We start from the raw sequence: 18,465 nt of genomic DNA, 5'->3' as shown, positions 1-18,465 counted from the left end.
CTGGACTTGGACAAAGTGCATGTTGCACATCTGAAGGGTTATAAGACTTCTATTAGTCGCATGTCTAGCAGAGGCAGAGGACGAAACCTAAGTCTTCTGTCAGTCTCGTCTTCAGGCCTCTAGCCAGGGCACTCAGCTGTTCTGCCACTCTGCTGACACGGTCCCTCACAGGAGATCCAGTTCTGCTGCTCGTCACGTCGGTCCACTTTAGAGATTCAGATCAGGGACAGACCGACTGCATGGAGGATTTACAGCTCCAGCAGTCTGAGCACACACAAAACACTGTTTCCATTCTCCGGAGCTTTTATCTGAAAATAAAACTAATCACTAGACTCTGCTTCAGTTCCAGGGCTGCCCAAGTCTGTGTTGGCATCAACTGGTCCACCCCGCCCCCCCAGTTCAACTGCAAGGCCAGAGCCAAGCATTGGCAGCGTCACAGTGCAGCACAGATCTGTAGGAAGGACTGTCCAACTCTATGAAGCTCCCATTATTCCCTCTGCTGCTGCTGCTCTTCCTTCATGTTTCCTTCTGGATGTATATCATTTGAAGGGCGTCGGGATGTTTGAGCTCGTTCAGCTGTTCTTTGCTTTTTTTCCAGCCGAGTCTTTCCACTTACACCAACTGTAGTCAGGGTGGTGTCCCAGGACAGAGCTGCACATGGACATTTAAGTTGACTGTAAACAGAAATACTAATGTGTTTCAGCAGCGCCTCCATTCTTTTTATCACCTGAGCTGATGTTCTTCTACAAATCCCACGGGGCCGGCTCTCTCTCTCTGTGTGCTCTAGACGCTGGAGCCTCCTGACTGCAGCAGCCTTCCTTCCAAGCTGCTCTGCACAGCTCCCATGCTCCTTATTGTCATACTGTGTGTGACTTCAATGTGACGCCTGCTCTGTTCTCACCATGAAGGGTGTGCGCTGCTGCTCTGACTGCCTCGGGCTTTCCTTGTTCGCACCAGAAGGACAGCGAGTTCAGAACAGCCATACTGTACGTCCAGATGCAAAGACAAGTCTCGACCGAAGCTGCTCCATCTAATGATAAAGAATGCGCTTCTCTTTTTTTATGGGCTGTGTGAGGAATTCTGTGGTGATGCACAAGTGATAAAAACAGTACATGTCCCATTCAATTAAAGCTTAACTGTTTGTGAAACTTGGTGGAGAAATGAAGCTTGAATAAATATTTGAAGGGGCCGACACACGAGCGCAGACCGGCTCTGGAGGACGAGCGATGAACTGACACTCTTCTTGCACGAATGATAGTTAATGATGAGGATTACTGCAAATAACTCACGTTTTCTCATCATTTCATTTCATAACCAAGAAGAGTAATACAACCCCAGTTCAGAAAAAGTTGGTGTGATGTGTAAATAAATACAATGCAGACTTGCAAATCTCAACCAAATGTTTTATTAAGAGTGAAAACTTGACCAGACAGTTTGGGTGAGGAGGTTTTTATCGTGTGAATGTTTATGAAGCGTTCACACGGATCCATTTTTCTTCTGTACGTTTTTCGGCACAATTCTTGTCGCGTAGTTTTCAAGTTCTTTCAACAAATCGTACATGAAAATGTTCAGCTCTTTCAGAACAACCCTGCTAAGACTTGTGGTGTTGGTGCAACTTTAGCTTTTTGAAACATTTAGCCTTTTCTAACACTTTTTTCTCATAGAAAATGAATTGAGCTCATTTTACCTCCTTCAGATCTTTAGTGTTTACAACCTTTCACTGCTCCTTTCACATTTTGTTCTGCTTCAGCTTCTTTCAGCTTCCTTGCGCAAATTTAAACATTTTCAGCTACTTTTAGCTGTTTTTTCATCTGGGTTTTTTCACCTGTTTTGTGGTCCTTTCAGATTCTTTGTAACTAAAACATTTTTGTGCTTCTAACTTCTTTCTACTAATTTCAGCTTGTTCTGCTCCTTCCAGCTTATTTTTGCAAGTTTCAACTTTTGCTACTATTTCACCTACAGCTGTTTTTAATGCTAATTTTAGTTTTTGCACTAATTTAAACTTTTTCAGTCTAATTCAGAAAAACGTGCTCTCCACTTCCTTCTCGTAATTTCAGCTTCTGTCTACTTTTTTAGCTACTTTTCAGCAGTTTTTTGCTAATTTCAACAATTTTCAGATAATTTACCTTTTAGTGCTCATTTTTGCTTCTTTCAGTCTAATGGGGCAAACATGTTCTGCTTTCTTCTGTGAATCTAGCTTCTACTTTTTCTGCTACCTTTTTAGCTAATTTTAGCTGTTTTCAGATAATTCCAAGCTTTTCAAGCTACTTTCAGCCTAATTTAGTTCAGTTTATTTAGCTAGCACTAAGTCACTTAACTTATTTATGCTCCTTTCAGCTTATTTCTGCTAGTTTGTTATTTTAGCTACTGTTTAGCTTATGCTAATTTGTCTTTTCAACTACTTCCACACTTTTTGCACTTTTTCAACTTTTTTCAGCCCAATTCATCAAAAAATGTGCTCAACTTGCCTCTGGTATTTTAAGCTTCTTTCTGCCTTTCAACTACTTTTCAGCTTTTTTTTTCTTTTTGGCTAATTTCATTTTTTTCAGCTAATTTCCTAATTTTTGTGCTCATTTCTGTTTATTTAAACCCAATTCAGCAAATATGTGTTCTGCTTTTTTTTGTTGCTAACTTAGGCTTGTTCTTCCATTTCAGCTACATTTCAGCCGTTTTTAGCTGATTTCAGCTGTTTTTAGCTCATTTCAGCCGTTTTTAGCTCATTTCAGCTGTTTTTCAGCAAGTTCTTAAAAGCATTCCCACTGCATTTTTGCAGGAAATGCCATTTCTCTAGTTTCTCATTGAGCCTTCTTATCTCAGATTTATGATGGTGATTAGCCCTCGTGATTAAAAGCTCCGAGCTGCTCTGACGACACGATTCCACAGCAGATACTGGTGCAAAGATCTCACCTTCTGTTCCACTCAGAAGGCACAGAGTGAACCGTCCTGATAGCAGCGAGCGTGACGAGATTCCACAACGAGAATCCTGCTGAGCCGCAGCCAGAGCTGCACGGCTGATGTATATGCTGCCCGCAGCCTCGGCCACCATCGACACCCTGGACTGAAGAGCTTGAAGCTCTGCGGAGCACGGGCGAGACAGCTTTCACCAGTAATTGTAGCATTCAAGGCTTGACCTTTGGCCCTTGTTTCTCACGCTCTCTGTGTTTGCCTCCACCCTTCTGACGTGTTTTAACAAGCAGTGGGTGCTTGACCCTCTTGAGTTGTGCAGCCAGAAACGGATCATTTGTGACAACAGCCTGGAGGGGGGGTCTTAGTCACGATCATCACCGTGTCTGACCGGCGGAGCATCCGTCGGCTCTTTGTGCCGTGCTGCCTTTAAAAAGTTCCACCTCACCGGCCGCGCTCTTTGTTTTTCATCTTTGAGGCTGCACACCCCTCAGATTTTCTTGGTGGATTTTAAACTCATCTGGTGTGTGGAATTCATTGTTGGGGGGCTCGTCCGCCCCACGTTGTGCTCCTGCAGTCTGAATGTGATGCAGCCTTTGTGAAGGTCATTTCTAAGTCGGTGCGTTAGTCACAAGGAGGCAGCATAAAAATAAACCAGGTACACCGTCTCCTCGTCGACCCCCCCCCCCCCACAGATGTACTTAGCAGCTGTTTCTGAGGAAGCCACTGGAGACATGCTGCATGGAAAGAAGGAGTGGAGCCAGCTGGGTGGAGAGCAGTGGGAAGATTTTTTTTTTTTCCATTTCTGTCTGTCTAATGGAGACGTGCCTCTTTTTTTATTTTTTCCGAACACTGAGCCATTCATCTCCAGGAGTGCTGCAGCATTTATACATGTATCGAATTCCAGCAAATAAATGAAGCAATTACTAACTTGTAGATTAATTGCTTCCTTTATGGAGTAAAACAAACATTAAATCTGTCATGCTAAAATACTTAAAGGGATTTAAGACTTGAAAATAAAAAAAGCAGTGAGGGAAGTGCAGAGAGAATATTTGGCATACTTTTTGTTCTGATGCTCTTTACCTGCATCACGGCTCGGTAAACAAAGAAGCCTAAATGCCAGATGTGTTGCTCTGCACATGCTGCACATCTGGTTGGCTCAGGTCCATTTGATGAGCACAGTTCAGCTCACGTGGATCTGAAGTGTCCGTCTGTGTTTCCAGTTGTAACGATCCGTGTCGTGGAGGAGCTTCACAAAACATGCAGGTTGTTTTTTTAGATTAAAAAGTGCGACTGACAAAAGTCCAGGTTCTGCCCAGCTTCATGTGTCTGTCGCTTCTCATTTCAGAGCGTTATTACTGGGACGCCAAGCTGCGTATCCCCACAGCCGATTACCAGGAAGTGCTCGCTGACGATAAGGCTGCGCTCGCCTGGCTGCTGGCCCTGCGCCGCGTTGGCATCGTGTACCTGAAGGGGGCTCCTGCAGAGCAGGGCCAAGTGGCCCGGCTCGCAGAGAGGATCGGCTATCTCCGGCTGACATTTTATGGGTAAAACCTGTGATGCTTCTCCAGTTATTGTTTTTTTTTAAGAACAGCAAAAGCCTGTTAATGTTACGTGTTTAAAAAAGGGAAAGTTGATGGAGGTTTTATTTAAAGGAGGAAACGGTTCTGACCTTATATCTGCAGCTGTTTTCCATCATCTGGATGGCAGAGGTGAAATCATTTGTTGGCCTTTCTCATCACGTCGATGTTCATCTCTTTGACTTATTGCACTGCTGATTATCTGAGGACAGAGATGAGGAAAACAACCGACAAGCCTTCCATCTTTTTTTTTTAAGCCTGAGGAATTACCTGGTGCAGTCAGCCAAAACAGAGGTTTGGACCATAAAACGTTCTCCACAGCCAGCAGACGAGCTCATCCTGCAGGAAGTAGAGTCTGCAAACTGAAACTGAGAATGTGCCGACAGAGGAACTGTTCAACAGCTCCGACTTCATCCCAAACGAGGCTCGCAAACAGAATGCTGGAGATGACTTTAGCTCATTAGTGCTCCTCTCACGCTGCATCTCAACGAAGAATCTGCTTAAGAGTCTGCAGTCGGAGCGTTCCTGTGAAGCTGCCCAGTTTCCCCTCGGGGATCCTTCCCCAACTTCATCTCGTCTCATCCTTTTCTCCTCGCAGCCTAATTGTCGTTGCTGATCTTCTAAAGCCAAAGTTGAATAATTAAAGTGTGGTTTATTAATGAACGTTATCTTTGTCCTCAGGCATACATGGCAGGTCCAGGACAAACCCATGGCAAACAATGTAGCCTACACTTCAGGGAAGCTCAGCCTGCATACAGACTACCCCGCGCTAAACTTTCCACCTGGAGTGAGTCTGATCTGTATTTGCCCTTTAGAGCATTAAACTGAAATGGGCTCACGCACGAGCTGCGCTTGGTGTTTGATCTTTGTGACGTCAGGGTGTTAAATCAGCGTTTTGCATCTACAGGTGCAGTTTCTGCACTGCATCAACCAGGCTGTGAAAGGAGGCGAGAGCGAGGTGGTGGACGGCTTCCACATGGCCGAGCAGCTGCGGAGAGAAGACCCAGAGGCTTTCAGGACGCTCACCTCTCTGCACGTGGACTTCATCGACACCGGAACGGACTACTGCGACTTCATGCTGCAGTCCAAGAACCGCATCATCGAGTAAGCGCTGTCGAGTCAATATTTATCCTCACGCACGAACAAAGCAAGAAAAAACCCCAAAGAGAACAGAAGCATCTCCTGTTGCGTGAGGATGGCTTCCATTTGAAATGGAGACGCTGCCATCTGCTGGTCAGAGTTGTTCTCGTCAACTTGACCTAAAGTTGAACAGGAACACTTCAGTCTAGTTTCTTGTTGGGACCAGATTTCACATTTGGGATCTGATGGAAATTTGACTAAAAACAAACCAACTTGAAGAGTTCACAATTTAACACAAATGGTCAGATACAATAATTAATGAAGTCTTACGATCTCTTGTGTTTAATCAACAGTACATTGTTCGAAATGGGCTTTCACATTTAATTATGTTACTTCTTCTTTTGGCTTGTCCCTCTTCAGGGTCTCCACAGTGAGTCATCCTCCTCCATCTCTGTCCTCACTCCAACTACCTCCATGTCTCTAACTGCATCCATGTATCTCCTCTTTGTCTTTTTACTGGCAGCTGCATTTCTAACATCCTTCTACCAGTATACCCACTGTCCCTCCTCTGGACATGTCCAAACCGTCTCAGTCTGGTCTCTCCAACTTTATCTCCCAGTTGTTCAACCTGTGCTGCACCTCTGATGATCTCATTCCTAATCTTATCCATCCTGGTCACTCCTAAGGAGAACCTCAACATCTTCATTTCTGCCACTTCCAGTTCTGTCTCCTGTCTTTTTGTCCATGTCTCTGTCTCCAGATCATACAACAGAGCTGGTCTCACCACTGTCTTCTAAACTTTTTGTCACAAATCACTCGTGAAACTTCTCCATCCTGCCTGGACTCTCTTTACCACACTCCCCATGGTCCTGGACAGTGGACCTCAAACACTTGAAGTCCTGCACCTTTGTGACCACATGTAATCATGTCACCGATTAAAAAAATTAAATCCTTGCAATAGACTCTAAAAGTAGGTATTTAAATCTTCTAATGCAGAATGTGTAAAACTTGTTGAACTTCCTCTGAAACTAAAGGAATACAAGCGTTTAGACTTTTTAATGATCAAATAAAAAAAATTGAAACATCCTCTGCAAAGGAAGTGTGTTTGCTTTAAGTACTAAAACTGTTTTATTTCTTATAAATCTGGGCTGTTTGACATGTGACATAAGTGTCTAATTCTTTAAATGATCTTGAAGTCACTTTGATAAATTTAAACTCACTGGATAAGGATTGAACCTTTGGTCAAACTGAAACATCTCGTTCTTTGTGTGTCTGCGCAGCGTTGATGCTGAGGGCCGAGTTATGAAGATAAACTACAACAACGCCACCAGAGACTCGGTGCTGGACCTCCCCCTGCACCAGGTCCAGCCTTTCTACAGAGCCCTGAGGGCCTATGTGGACATCATGAACAGACCGGAGAACGTGGTCACCTACACCATGCAGCCAGGTCAGTGTGTCCTTCAGACTGAGCAAAGCCTCAATTCATGCCAAATGTTTGGTTTTAGCCGTCTGATGTGGTTCTCTGAGGGGGAACAAGAGAAAAAGATGAGAACTGGAGCAGGCTGTTCATGGAGACCGACTGGCTCTGCAGGAGACAGTCTAATGGTAAACACCACATGTTCTGTTACTGTGGCGTGCACCTTCATCTTCTTTAAGGTCATCATGACATTAGACGTCACGGCCATCTCTGTGTCTGTCGACCAAATCAAATTACCCAAGACCGCTGAAACCTCCAACATAAATCTCTGCTCAGGAAACGCTGCAGCTTCCAGTGGCTGAGACAAAGACACGAGACTGGAGGACAGGTTCAGAGGACGCTTCGCTTTCTACAGCTGCTTTGTTTCACTCTTCCATCCTGAGGACGTTGCTGGAAAGTTGGAACTGCAAAGGTCCAATCAGGACCGACGTACATCCTGAATGATGCAATAGTAAAGGGTGGGGGGCTAGCAGCTCTGGCCTTCTTCTTATCGCCCCATCTTTGTACGTGAACAGGTTCCTGCTGGATTTGTGGTTCTCGTGCACGCAGCTCAGATCCATGTTGAAATGCAGTGTTCACAAACATTTACTAAATAAAAGTTGTGTAGCTCATTTTTCCTAAGACGATGTGCTGAAGTCTCCACTGACTGAGCTCCGTGTTTCTACAGAGAAGCCACAGCAGTGACAACAAACTGATGGCTTGTGGGCCAAACGTGGCCTGTATGTGGTGGAGGCCACCGAGTGGGGTCAGCATTAAGAGCTAAATAAAAGTTAGGTTTAGGGTTATAGTCTTATGCAGATCAACACAAGGTCAACAATGCAATGAAATGCTCAGAAGAAGAATCGTCTCGACTCGCCGTAACGGGAACAAGAAATACCAAAGCATGCAACAAAAACACAGAAACAAGGCGCCTAAAGTGAAAAAGATTTAAATCTACAACAGCAAAGTCCTGCTAGCAGCGCGGTCCTGTTAGCAGCATGATAATAACGACAGCTGCAACGGACGAAGACTCCTCCAGAACCAGGGCCGGCAGAGACTGAACGTCCAGTTTCCCCACGAAACTGAACTGTTCCATAGAGTTCGGTCGGTGCAGGCAGACGGAGGATCATGGAGACGGCCGCCATGACGGGCCTGAGGCTGCAAGAGGGCCAGGAACTGAATGTCAAGGCAGCGACGCACAAAACTCCAAAAGTGCATCGGTCATACCCGTAGTGTAGGTGCAAAGAAAAGAAAGAACAAAAACGGGAATAAAAGAAGTCAAGTCATATTTATTTATAGAGCACAATTTAAAACAGACTGTTATCAAAGTGCTTAACACTAATGGTAACACTGAGAAATAAAAAGCAGTAAGAATATACCTTAAAAAATTAAAACAACAGCATTAAAATGAAGACATGGAACAAGATATACTAAATCAACTCACACAGTATGAAACGCCAGAGAGAACAGATGTGTTTTTAGCAGGGATTTGAACACAGGAAGGGAGGTGGCATGCCTAATGTTGGGGGGTAGGTTGTTCCACAGTTTGGGACCCATGACTGAAAACGCCCGATCTCCTCGGAGCTTCAGTCGTGTTTTTGAAACAACCAAAAGCAGCTGATCGGATGATCTCAGAGCCCGAGAGGGAACATATGTGTGTGAAGTGTGACAGAAGTGTCAAAGCGGAGCTCCCGTCAGTGGTGCCACACTGCAGTGCACGTGACGTCAGAGTGATATAAAGTGATTAGTGATGACGTCAGAGTGATATAAAGTGATTAGTGATGACGTCAGAGTGATATAAAGTGATTAGTGAATGTAAAAGTTGTGAAAGCTCTGGGAGCAGCAGACTGAGACCGTCGGGACACGAACCTTCACACCAACAGATTCTGCCCTTTGTACTGCAGGTGACATCGTGACCTTTGATAACTGGCGTCTGCTGCACGGGAGGAAGAACTTCATCAGCAGGCCAGACAGGCTGAGACACCTGGAAGGCGCCTACCTGGACTGGGACGAGATCATGTCTCGTCTCCGGATTCTCCACAGAAACGTCCAGGAGGAAGTGAGCTGCGGACACAAGACCACGTTTGACTAGACGTCCTTCCACTCCGACTGATTAGTCTTAAAGCCTGAAGACGAGAAGACAAACACCGACCCACTGGACCAGAGGGGTTCAGTCAGCAACTAATACAGTAATGTAAATAACGTGAAAATTATATTTTTGATAACATGCAGAATGATAAAAATTTTATTAAGGAGAATAAAGATTTGTTCATTTTAAACATGTTAATTGTGCAACTCAGCAATGCAAAGAGAAACTTCTCAAGTTGTGATTTTAAGGTGCGTTTGGACTGTTTGTTTTTTCAAAGCCTAAATTATGTTTTGTGTCGTCACCTGTCCCACTATATGATCATAAAACTCCTACTCTGATATTTGGCTTAAGAATATTAGACGGTAATCTAAAAGTCTAATCTAATCCATGTGCTTATTTAACAATTTATGAAATGTTCAATTGTTCTGAAATCGTGTGAAAACACACGAGGCTGATGGTGACCTGTTAGTTTAGTTTCTAGTGATCAGCAGCAACCAAAGGTTCTTCACATTTGTTTTGTGTGTTCTCCAATAGATTACAGGTTAACAGGAGATTTCAGGCATAATCCCACCGTGGTGCTGGATTGATGTGTATTTTTCTTTGGCTGCCACAGCGTTAGCTACCTCTGTCTGATGCCATGTTCTTTTGGTTTAAAAACTGGGATGAGCAGCAGGATTACATGAACGTGTTGGAGCCTCCGGTCCAAACGGACGGTTCTGGTTTCATCCATGAAGATTGAACGAGACGGGAATCTGTCTGTCTCATCACAAACAGCATGTTAGGTTGAATACTACCTTATGAAAAATATTCTGCCAATTAAATTACTTTTAAAAGCATGTCCTGTTTGTTTGGCATTTTGTACAGCCTTAATATTTCTGTGGTTCACTTTGATGGAGACTGTAAAACCAGAAATTTAACAAATAAACTTTAAATGTACAGCTGTCAGACCTTTGGTTTCAGGAAGACGACCACGCCGAGCTTCATTTGGGACAACTTTATTGTTAGATTGCCAAAGCTGTACATATTCTATAAATACTTTTTTCCACCCTAAATACTGGAATATTGACACCTGACCTCATACTTTCCTCCTCCTGTCAGCAGCCGGTGAATACAATCGGAGCAGGTGTTTATATTCCAGTTTCCAACAAACTGAGCTGAAGCAGCAACTGTGCGTGGTCCATGCTTCAGACAGAGCTCTCTCCAACCCAACGACATCTTCTCAGAAGCTTTCTGACATTTCTACTTTGCGGAGTCAAGTTACTAAAAATACAAGCATGTCAGGATCAAGATAAACCCTCTTCCAGTGAGATCGCTGTAGCAATATATTGCTGATTAGAAGAACCTTCACACCACGTGACCACACACACTCACACACACTCACAGTATAACAGGCCAGCAGGTTTCAACTGTTCTCCACCAACATGGAACAAACACGACACAAAGACCAGATGATCTCCTCACCTCAGCCGAGGGTCAGTCACAGGACAGAAAGCTGCTCCTCGGTTTGTTCTCAAACTCCTAACGTGTCATTATCGGCTTTCTAGAGCAAAAGTTGCAACTCAGTTTTCTGCTTTAGAGCAAACGGTGCGGCTGCGGTTTAGGTCAGACGTGCCTCAAACATGACGTGTTTTCCATGTGGCAGACACGGTTCGGTCTTTGAATTGATTTCAGTTATTTTCCTTTCAGGGAACAACTTAAAAAGTAAAATATTTAACTGGAAGTACTGTGAGCTGAAAATAAATCGGGTTGATAAACGGCTCCAACACAGTTTATAACTCAGGGGCTGATGAACGTTTCACCGACTTCAAATCATTGTTTTCTGGGTGTAGATCAGCTAAAGTCCAGCTGATGGACCCACCGCAGCAGGGCTTAGCTGTTTGAGTTGTTAAAGTTTATGATCAAAGCTGCACTATCAGCTCAGAGGTCGTTTGGAGCAGAAGATGTCCGACTCAGTTTGGTTTTCATTAACGAGAGCAACACAGCGGCTGTTTTCTGCCCTCTGGCTGACCGACGCACACATTTGGAGGACACTTTGAACAGTCATGTCACACTGAATATTCAGTAAATCCACACTATAGAAAAAGAACAAATCTCTTACATTCTTCACCCTGTGGGAGCCGGACCACTCGAGGGATCCTGGCTCTGGCAATGGCTAACTACTTCTGAAGTATTGCACATCTAGCAAATCAACATTTTGTTTTTCCCCAGTGAAATGTACAGTCAATATATATTAAATAAATACTATATATAGAAATATATATATAATATTTATCCTTCAGCCTTACAGTAACATGCAGTTAATACCAGAGGACCACGGACGAGCAGTTTTACAGTAGAGACAGTGGTTGAGCCTGGCGGGCCCAGAGAACACGTGAGGACACTCGGGGTTTGAACACGTTACGAGGAGTTTACATGCTCTGCTGCAGTCAGGAGGGAACATGGGGCTCTGGATGCTTCAGCGCTTGAAAACTTGGACTGCAACTTTACAGTAAGCAGAGAACCACAGAGTAACACAGAATTGCATTTCGACGGGGGGGGGGGGGGGTTCATTGTAGTGAATGTCAAGGCTGCTTGTGCACGAGACCTGCACACATTCTGGCTCGGGCTAATCCCTCCCATCGATTTAAAAACTGTTGGATCTTGGCGGGAGCAACAGGACACGTTCCCACAGAGCAGAGAAACTCGATCGGGGGGGGGGGGGGGGGGGTCACTTCTTCAGATTAAAGAGTCAACAATGTGCAGCTAGTCGGAACATCAGAACAACAGCGGTGAACGGGGCTGGGGAGTATTTACACGACATCACAGAGCAAACATGTCGACACAACCGGATCTAAAAAGGATCTCGGGCTTCTATCTACAGAGGAGGAGGAGAGGACAGGAAGTGTGTGCTTAGAGTGGAGTTTGGGATTGTCAAGAGTTTGAGACGCCGTTTCAAGTAGAGAGGCACACCGAGGACGGGAGGGTGGCTGGGGGGAGACGGTGCAGGGTGTCGACTAGCTAGGAAGGGGTCTCGGTGACAGCATCTTGGGTTTTCCTTCCCCCTCCTTCCCCTTTACTGCCGCCACGTACGAGAACAGACAGAGGACGGAGTAACAGATCTGATGTGCCTGCAGAGGAGAGGAAAAAAGATCAAACACTTTACAAGAAGACACTAAGAGAAGAACGGCTCTGGATTAACACAATAGGAAAGACACAAATCTAATCCAAGGCACATTTTAAATGACTTCACTGAGATCGTGCATACATGCAGGCAACAAAACACGTGCACTCCGTCTGTCTCGACGCTCGCTTCAGCAAACTCTTCTTAACGTCGGTGCACCGATGTCACGACGGATTTGAATAGTGAATGTTTGTAGATTTCGAGATTAGTTTTTTGGACTGGAATTGAACTGGGAATGCAGGTGAGCCTTCATGTTTGTGGAAGTTAAACTGAGTAGAAGAACAGAGGTGGTTCTTTGTTTCTTTGTCTGTCCAAGGCAGTGCAGAATGATGGACCCTGACGAGATGAGGGAACGATTTCATCTACAACTGGAAACAATGGTGGAGCCGGGGGGGTGGCCAATGGTGGCCTTGGCCACCATAGATTAATTTTCAGCTTCCTCAGTCATTTGAGGAACCTAAACTCAATTCAAGAATTAAAAAGCAAAGTTTCCTCAAATGATCGGGGTGGCCAGTTTACATAAACTGCTTCTCCGTTGTTAAGTACCACTCTAATCTCTCCGTTTCTTGTCGGTTCTGCTCAAGTGTAGGTGTGTCTCCATGGAAAGTGTGTCCCTCACTCATTGGGTGGGATCTTGCAGGAATTTTGTGCAGGATTATCTGTGAGCAGCAAACCACGTCCAGTTCCTCCGGCTCTACGTGCTTCACCCGTTGTGATCCTTTATCGTCCAGTAGCCGGACTTCATGTTTTAAATTTGTCATGGCACTGTTTGAAAGTGTGAGTGTACCCGTGGGCAGCCAGTTCCTCCACTGAGCTCATGCTATATGTGCTCGTCTAACAAAACTGATACAACGGTCTGCACCTCACCATTCGACCACGGGTTGCAGCTCTCCAACTCGGTCACGTACACGCAACGAAATGGAAATGGTGTTTCAGGAGGAGTTTGTAAAGATCGCCTTGGCTCGTGCGGTGACGTCTAAATCATTTGCTCGGCTCGCTTGGAACCACAGCTGAGGCAGTTCCCAAAACCAAGCAGGAACAGATAATGGAGACACATTTGGCCAATGCTGAGTCGATGTGAGAGGAGCCCGAGTAAACCATGCCCCTGGAGAAAGGTGAGTGGGTCAGTCCGTCCGTCTTCGGTCCACGGCGAGGGACAAGAACACCTCAGGAGAACCCTGAGGAGTGTTCATTAAAAACTGCAGTATTGTAAGTGGAATAAGATACTTAAATATTAACACCACATGTAGGCATTTCCAAGCAAAAACTGTTGAAGCAGCATAATCAGAAGTTTCCAGTGACAAACATCCAAGTTGTCTTCAACAAAACAGATGCCAGATTACGGATCACTACTGATGAGTCGAACAGGACAAACACAAATTGATCAATTGGAAAACGAAAGAACTACGACAGACCCAGTACATACAAACACAGTCCACTTCATCGTACTCATCCCTCACTAAACAGTATTTCCACAGAGTGTCGTTCACAGTAGTTAGATAAGACGGTGCTGAAATAGTTTGTTGTTTTAACAGTCTGTTAGGAATGGGGGCGGGGTCAGAGCACCTGGGATGGGTAGCGGCAGGTAGAGGTAGGAGGAGAGTACCAGCGCTTCTTCCCCCCACTTCAAGCACTGATTATTAGTGAAATACTTTAAGAGCCCTCAACACATCCATGCAATCAGTTCCACGTCGAGGTAAAGCAGTACTCAGTACTCGTCATACGAACATAAATGACAAACAGAAGAGTACAGGTTACAGAGCGAGGGCAGGAGGACTCACCATGGGAGTCTTGTACTTGTGGATCACCACTTCTTTAGTTTCAGGAACTATGTCGGTGCAAGAGACAAAACACAGAATTCAAAGGCAGCAGGAACCATGACGGCTTCACGTGTCAGAGCTTCGGGGAGTTACAGGGTTCAACTTTCAACAAGGTGCAGAACAACAAGCGGGCCAAGAAGAGTTCCACCAGAACGGTCAAGACCACTTTGGGTTTCTGACTGAGTTTGGGTCGAATCCATTGAGGGTTAAATTAACCAGTCAAATCTTGTTTTAATGGGATTTACAGTCCATCTAAAGGACTAATATTAGTTTGGGCTGTTATAGAAGAAGGCTGATGGTGACACATTCATGGCCCACTACACAGACAAATAAAACCACAAGGGTCATTTAACAACACACTGCAAAGGTTAGAAGGTTTGACCAATGGAAAACAAACAAGAGAAAAGGGGTGACTTCCCTCCCTAACCCCCCCGTGACTTGAAGACATCACAGAACAGCAGCTACAAGAAACTCAACCCTGTCTGACTTTTCATTAGTAACTGTGAACCCATAGCAGAGATGAAGAGGCTGACATCTGGACAGATGCTGAGGGCTGGGAAACGTTCCATCCCTCTGCTCAACCCCCCCACATAGACAGCGTCCCGCCCGAGACCTCCACACAGAGATGCAGAGGCGGGAGCTCAGAAGATGACGGTCACATGAGGGACAATGTCTGAGGTGATCTCAGAAATGAAAAGTGGTGAACAGAGGGACGCTCGTCAGTGCAGAGGAGAGAACATAAACCATGAAATGAAGCCGTGGGCACGGGTTGAGTTCAAAGAAGAAAGGTGACGACACTTTACCTGCTGGAGAATGAAGGTTTTCATAGTGGCAAAGATGAGGAGCAACATTACAAAAGCAGCACAGAGGCACGGCAGTAACCCAGCCCGGCGCTCAGCTTCAACCTCTGACCTCTTGGAGATTATACTGAGACAATAAAACAGCTCTAACCATGAGACTGCTCCTAAACACACTGAGCACATCTGGACTGTAACCTTTCACATTCAGACTGGACGAACTCAACTATCTACTCTGAACAATTAAAACAGACTTTTGTTTCCTTTAAAACGTAAAAATAACGTTTTAGCAGCTGAAAACTGATAAATAACTCAAACTACAGTAACTGTACGAGCCAGCTCGTTCATGTCAGCTGTAACGACACAGACGTGTTGATTCATTGTGTTTATGAAGCGTTCACACCGTGATCCATGTTTTCTTCTGTACGCTTTTCAGCTTCTCGTTCCACAGTTTTTGTGCTACTTCAACAAATCATAAATCAAAACGTTTCAGCTCTTTCAGGACAATCCTGCTATGACTTTTGGTATTGGTGCAACTTTAGCTTTTTGAAATATTTAGCCTTTTCTGCCATTTTTTTCTCAAAGAAAATGAATTGAGCTCATTTTACATTCTTCAAATCTTTAGATGTGTTTACAACATTTTACTGCTCCTTTCACTTTTTGTTCCACTTCAGCTTCTTTCAGCTTCCTTGTGCAAATTTAAAAAAAATTTTCAGCTACTTTCAGCTAATTTCAGCTTGTTCTGCTTCTTGCTGCTTATTTCTGTAATTTTCAACATTTTCTGCTATTTCAGCTACTATTTAGTTGTTTTATGCTAATTTTAGAATTTCAACTAATTCTACATTTTTTGCACTCAATTAAAGTTTTTCAGCCTAAATTTGTTCTCTCTCTACTTCCTTCTGCTATTTTAAGCTTCTTTCTACTAATGTAGCTACTTTTCAGCTGATTTTGGTTGCTTACTTCAGCCCAGAACTTCAGAATCATTCTTACAAATTTTCACACTTTTTTTCCTTGTCTGTGCTAAAAAACACGCATTACAAGCGTTAAAAGATGAATAAATGATCTTCTGTTTAACGCCACGTTCTTCTTCATTTGGTATATATTTACAAAAATAAAAAACAACACTACAGAACTGGTTCATCGGTGTCTGGTAACGCTGTTACTGCAGAGCGACTACTGTAGTTAGAAAAACACTGTGCGTAAAATAGGTGATCATTTTAATTAAGCATAATGCTATTATGATAACGCATACGTTGACAAGACTCGTTGAGGAAGAAACTGACATTTTTTGTTGATCTAGAGAACGTATAAATAAAATCTTCATGTTTAGACGTGGCAGTTCAGCAGAAAAGTCACTGACATCAGAATGATACCAACATGTTTAAAACGAGCTGTGGTTAGGCGTCAGTTTAACATCAAGTGTTTCACTTCTCTCTCTCCTCCTCGACTTCTACAAACTAAAGGAGGGTAAAGGCAGACAGAATGTCCTTCCTCGCTGCTGTTCTGTAATCCACACTCGGTTCTCTCCTCTCTCATGAGCTACATCAGGTGCAGCTCTGACACCACGGGTGGACTGAAATCTGCCTCCTCTGAAAGATTCGGCGCCTGCCCTGCACCCTGCGCACATCAAAGGCTCCTCGAGGAGAGAAAGCATCCAATTTAGTGAACCTTTATGAGCTTCTCATCAATGAATTAGCCGTGAAGCTGAGTTACTGCCGTGCCGAGTACAGGCCTAGAATCAATAGATGGTGTAATTACCAAATTCCTCCAGGACAAAGACTCCCTTCACTGTATTGCACTTTTTAATGTGACTCAGCTCTATGAAAACCTAAAAACAAACAAAAACAAACAAAAACAAGACAGAACATTATTAACTAAACGACACCGGATGAAGAGTAAACACTTCATAGTCAAAATTAAAATCAGCCATGTTAAATTTGTTTCAATCAGTGTGATGGAAGGTAAAAACAAAAAGCAGCTACACATGGACAGCAAGCTTTTAGCCGCTAACAAAAGAAAAACAAACAAAAGAGACGAGGAGAAGTTTCCATGATCAAGCATGGGCGATGAGAAGAAATGCATTTAGTCTGTTCAATCCAAAATGACTCGTTTAATCAATGAGCGCATCAGAAACGTGTGGTTTCTTCATAAAAAATGTATAATTTTTATGATCACAGATGCAAATATGGCCCATATGATGCATACATGGAAGTTCCGTACAAAAAAAAGAGAGAGACAAAGACAGAAAATTAGACTTGCCATACAGCTACGACAGTAAGAAGAAAGAAAAAGAAAGGAGAGGAAACTAAATGAAACCCAATAGGATGTAGCTGCTAGTTAGCAAACACAGCAGAGGTTGTGTACCTTCCGCTCCTTGCAGGGGGAGAGAGCATGGGAGAGAAATGATTTGGATTATTATCGGACAGAAGAGCACAAACACTCGACGGTGGACGCTGCTCGCCGGAGCCTCGTGAAGATTTAAAAAAGAAACAAACACGTCTAGCTGAGAGGTTAACAGCCGATAATAAATCATGAGAAGAGTCCACCCCCAAAACTAGCAAATGGGAGAAATAAAAGAGGACTAGAAGTGTGATTCACCTTCGTTTCCCTGGACTGTAAACACTTCAGTCCCCCAGAGCCCTCCATGCCTCCTCCTCCAGCAACAAGGGCTGGCACCAACGCAACGCGCTCACACAGCAGAACAGACGCACGAGGGCCGACGGACGTCACCTCTCACATTTCCTTATTTCTCTGTTTTTAGCGCCGCCTGACCCCTGCACACTCGCTCTATGCTGAAACGAGTCTTTCACCAACACTTCCAAACAGCTGAACAAAGCTCTCGCTGAGGGGAAGTGGAAAATGTGACACAAGCAAAGAAACAAAACACACGAAACTTTTCTGAGCGACCGTTTCACGAACTGAGCTCTAAACACAAACCGCTGCAACTTTATTACAGCCCCAAGTTTTACAAAGACGAAACACTGATGTACATAAACACAGAATGCGGTGATTTGTCTCTTAAAGCCACGTTTTGTTCAAAATGGATCGTAGTAAACACGTCATGTGCTTAAATTAAGAAACTACACAAATAACCACAATGAAACAACGCCTGTTCTCTTAGCATCGCTGAAACAGAGCAGCTGCTGCAGTTTTTGGAGGGAACTGTCGGGGGGTTTATGTAAAGGTCATGGATGTTCATCACTAACTGATTTTAAATGTTGAACCATGTGTGTGAGGTCGAGTCTCGTCTACTCAGAGAGGAGCCTGCAGGTGCACCTGATGAACTCCAAGGCCTTCTTCGAGTCTGTAAGCTGGAAAGCTCAGGTAGTCTTGACCTCACCTCTGTCTCTGTCACGTGTGTATTATAAAACACTTCCCGTCTCACTGTCCGGTGCAGATTTTCACTGACGAGGCTCTAAATATGTAACTTTTGCACATCTGTGAAAACCTTCTTGTGACCGTCTAGCCTTGCAAGTAAAGACCAGTTCAAAAATCTTGTTGTGTCCTCAGAGTGGCTTATTTGAGTAAATGGAGATGATGAAGGGATGTGTATTTATCCAGATGATGAAGGGATGTGTA

General features: G+C 44.2%; 2 protein-coding genes across 16 annotated transcripts in view; one reads left to right on the top strand and one right to left on the bottom strand.

Annotated features, from left to right (window-relative positions):
* bbox1 (butyrobetaine (gamma), 2-oxoglutarate dioxygenase (gamma-butyrobetaine hydroxylase) 1) overlaps positions 1 to 9,170 on the top strand; it is a 40,164-nt gene extending 30,994 nt beyond the window's left edge. Inside the window, exons 4-8 of the mRNA XM_037697684.1 lie at positions 4,253 to 4,451; positions 5,166 to 5,271; positions 5,392 to 5,588; positions 6,845 to 7,011; positions 8,925 to 9,170. Of these exons, the coding sequence (XP_037553612.1) occupies positions 4,253 to 4,451; positions 5,166 to 5,271; positions 5,392 to 5,588; positions 6,845 to 7,011; positions 8,925 to 9,112 (857 nt within the window). The 3' untranslated portion in view covers positions 9,113 to 9,170. The remainder of the gene's footprint in view (positions 1 to 4,252; positions 4,452 to 5,165; positions 5,272 to 5,391; positions 5,589 to 6,844; positions 7,012 to 8,924) is intronic.
* A 2,633-nt stretch (positions 9,171 to 11,803) lies between these two features.
* The window catches only part of madd (MAP-kinase activating death domain), a 76,024-nt gene continuing 69,362 nt past the window's right edge, over positions 11,804 to 18,465 (bottom strand). For 9 of the 15 annotated variants that reach the window (XM_037691846.1, XM_037691869.1, XM_037691854.1 and 6 more), the window contains 3 exons: positions 16,645 to 16,714; positions 14,051 to 14,097; positions 11,804 to 12,216 (listed from right to left, as the gene is read on the bottom strand). In XM_037691846.1, coding sequence (XP_037547774.1) covers positions 12,103 to 12,216; positions 14,051 to 14,097; positions 16,645 to 16,714 — 231 coding nt within the window. In that variant the 3' untranslated portion in view covers positions 11,804 to 12,102. The remainder of the gene's footprint in view (positions 12,217 to 14,050; positions 14,098 to 16,644; positions 16,715 to 18,465) is intronic. The other 6 variants (XM_037691883.1, XM_037691907.1, XM_037691891.1 and 3 more) reach the window with 1 other exon arrangement.

The sequence above is a fragment of the Nematolebias whitei genome, chromosome 2 (assembly GCF_014905685.2).
Source record: "Nematolebias whitei isolate Nwh7 chromosome 2, NemWhi1, whole genome shotgun sequence".
Classification (NCBI taxonomy): domain Eukaryota; kingdom Metazoa; phylum Chordata; class Actinopteri; order Cyprinodontiformes; family Rivulidae; genus Nematolebias; species Nematolebias whitei.
The sequence above is the reverse complement of the archived record's forward strand: the minus strand, read 5'-3'. Positions and strand labels throughout refer to the sequence as shown.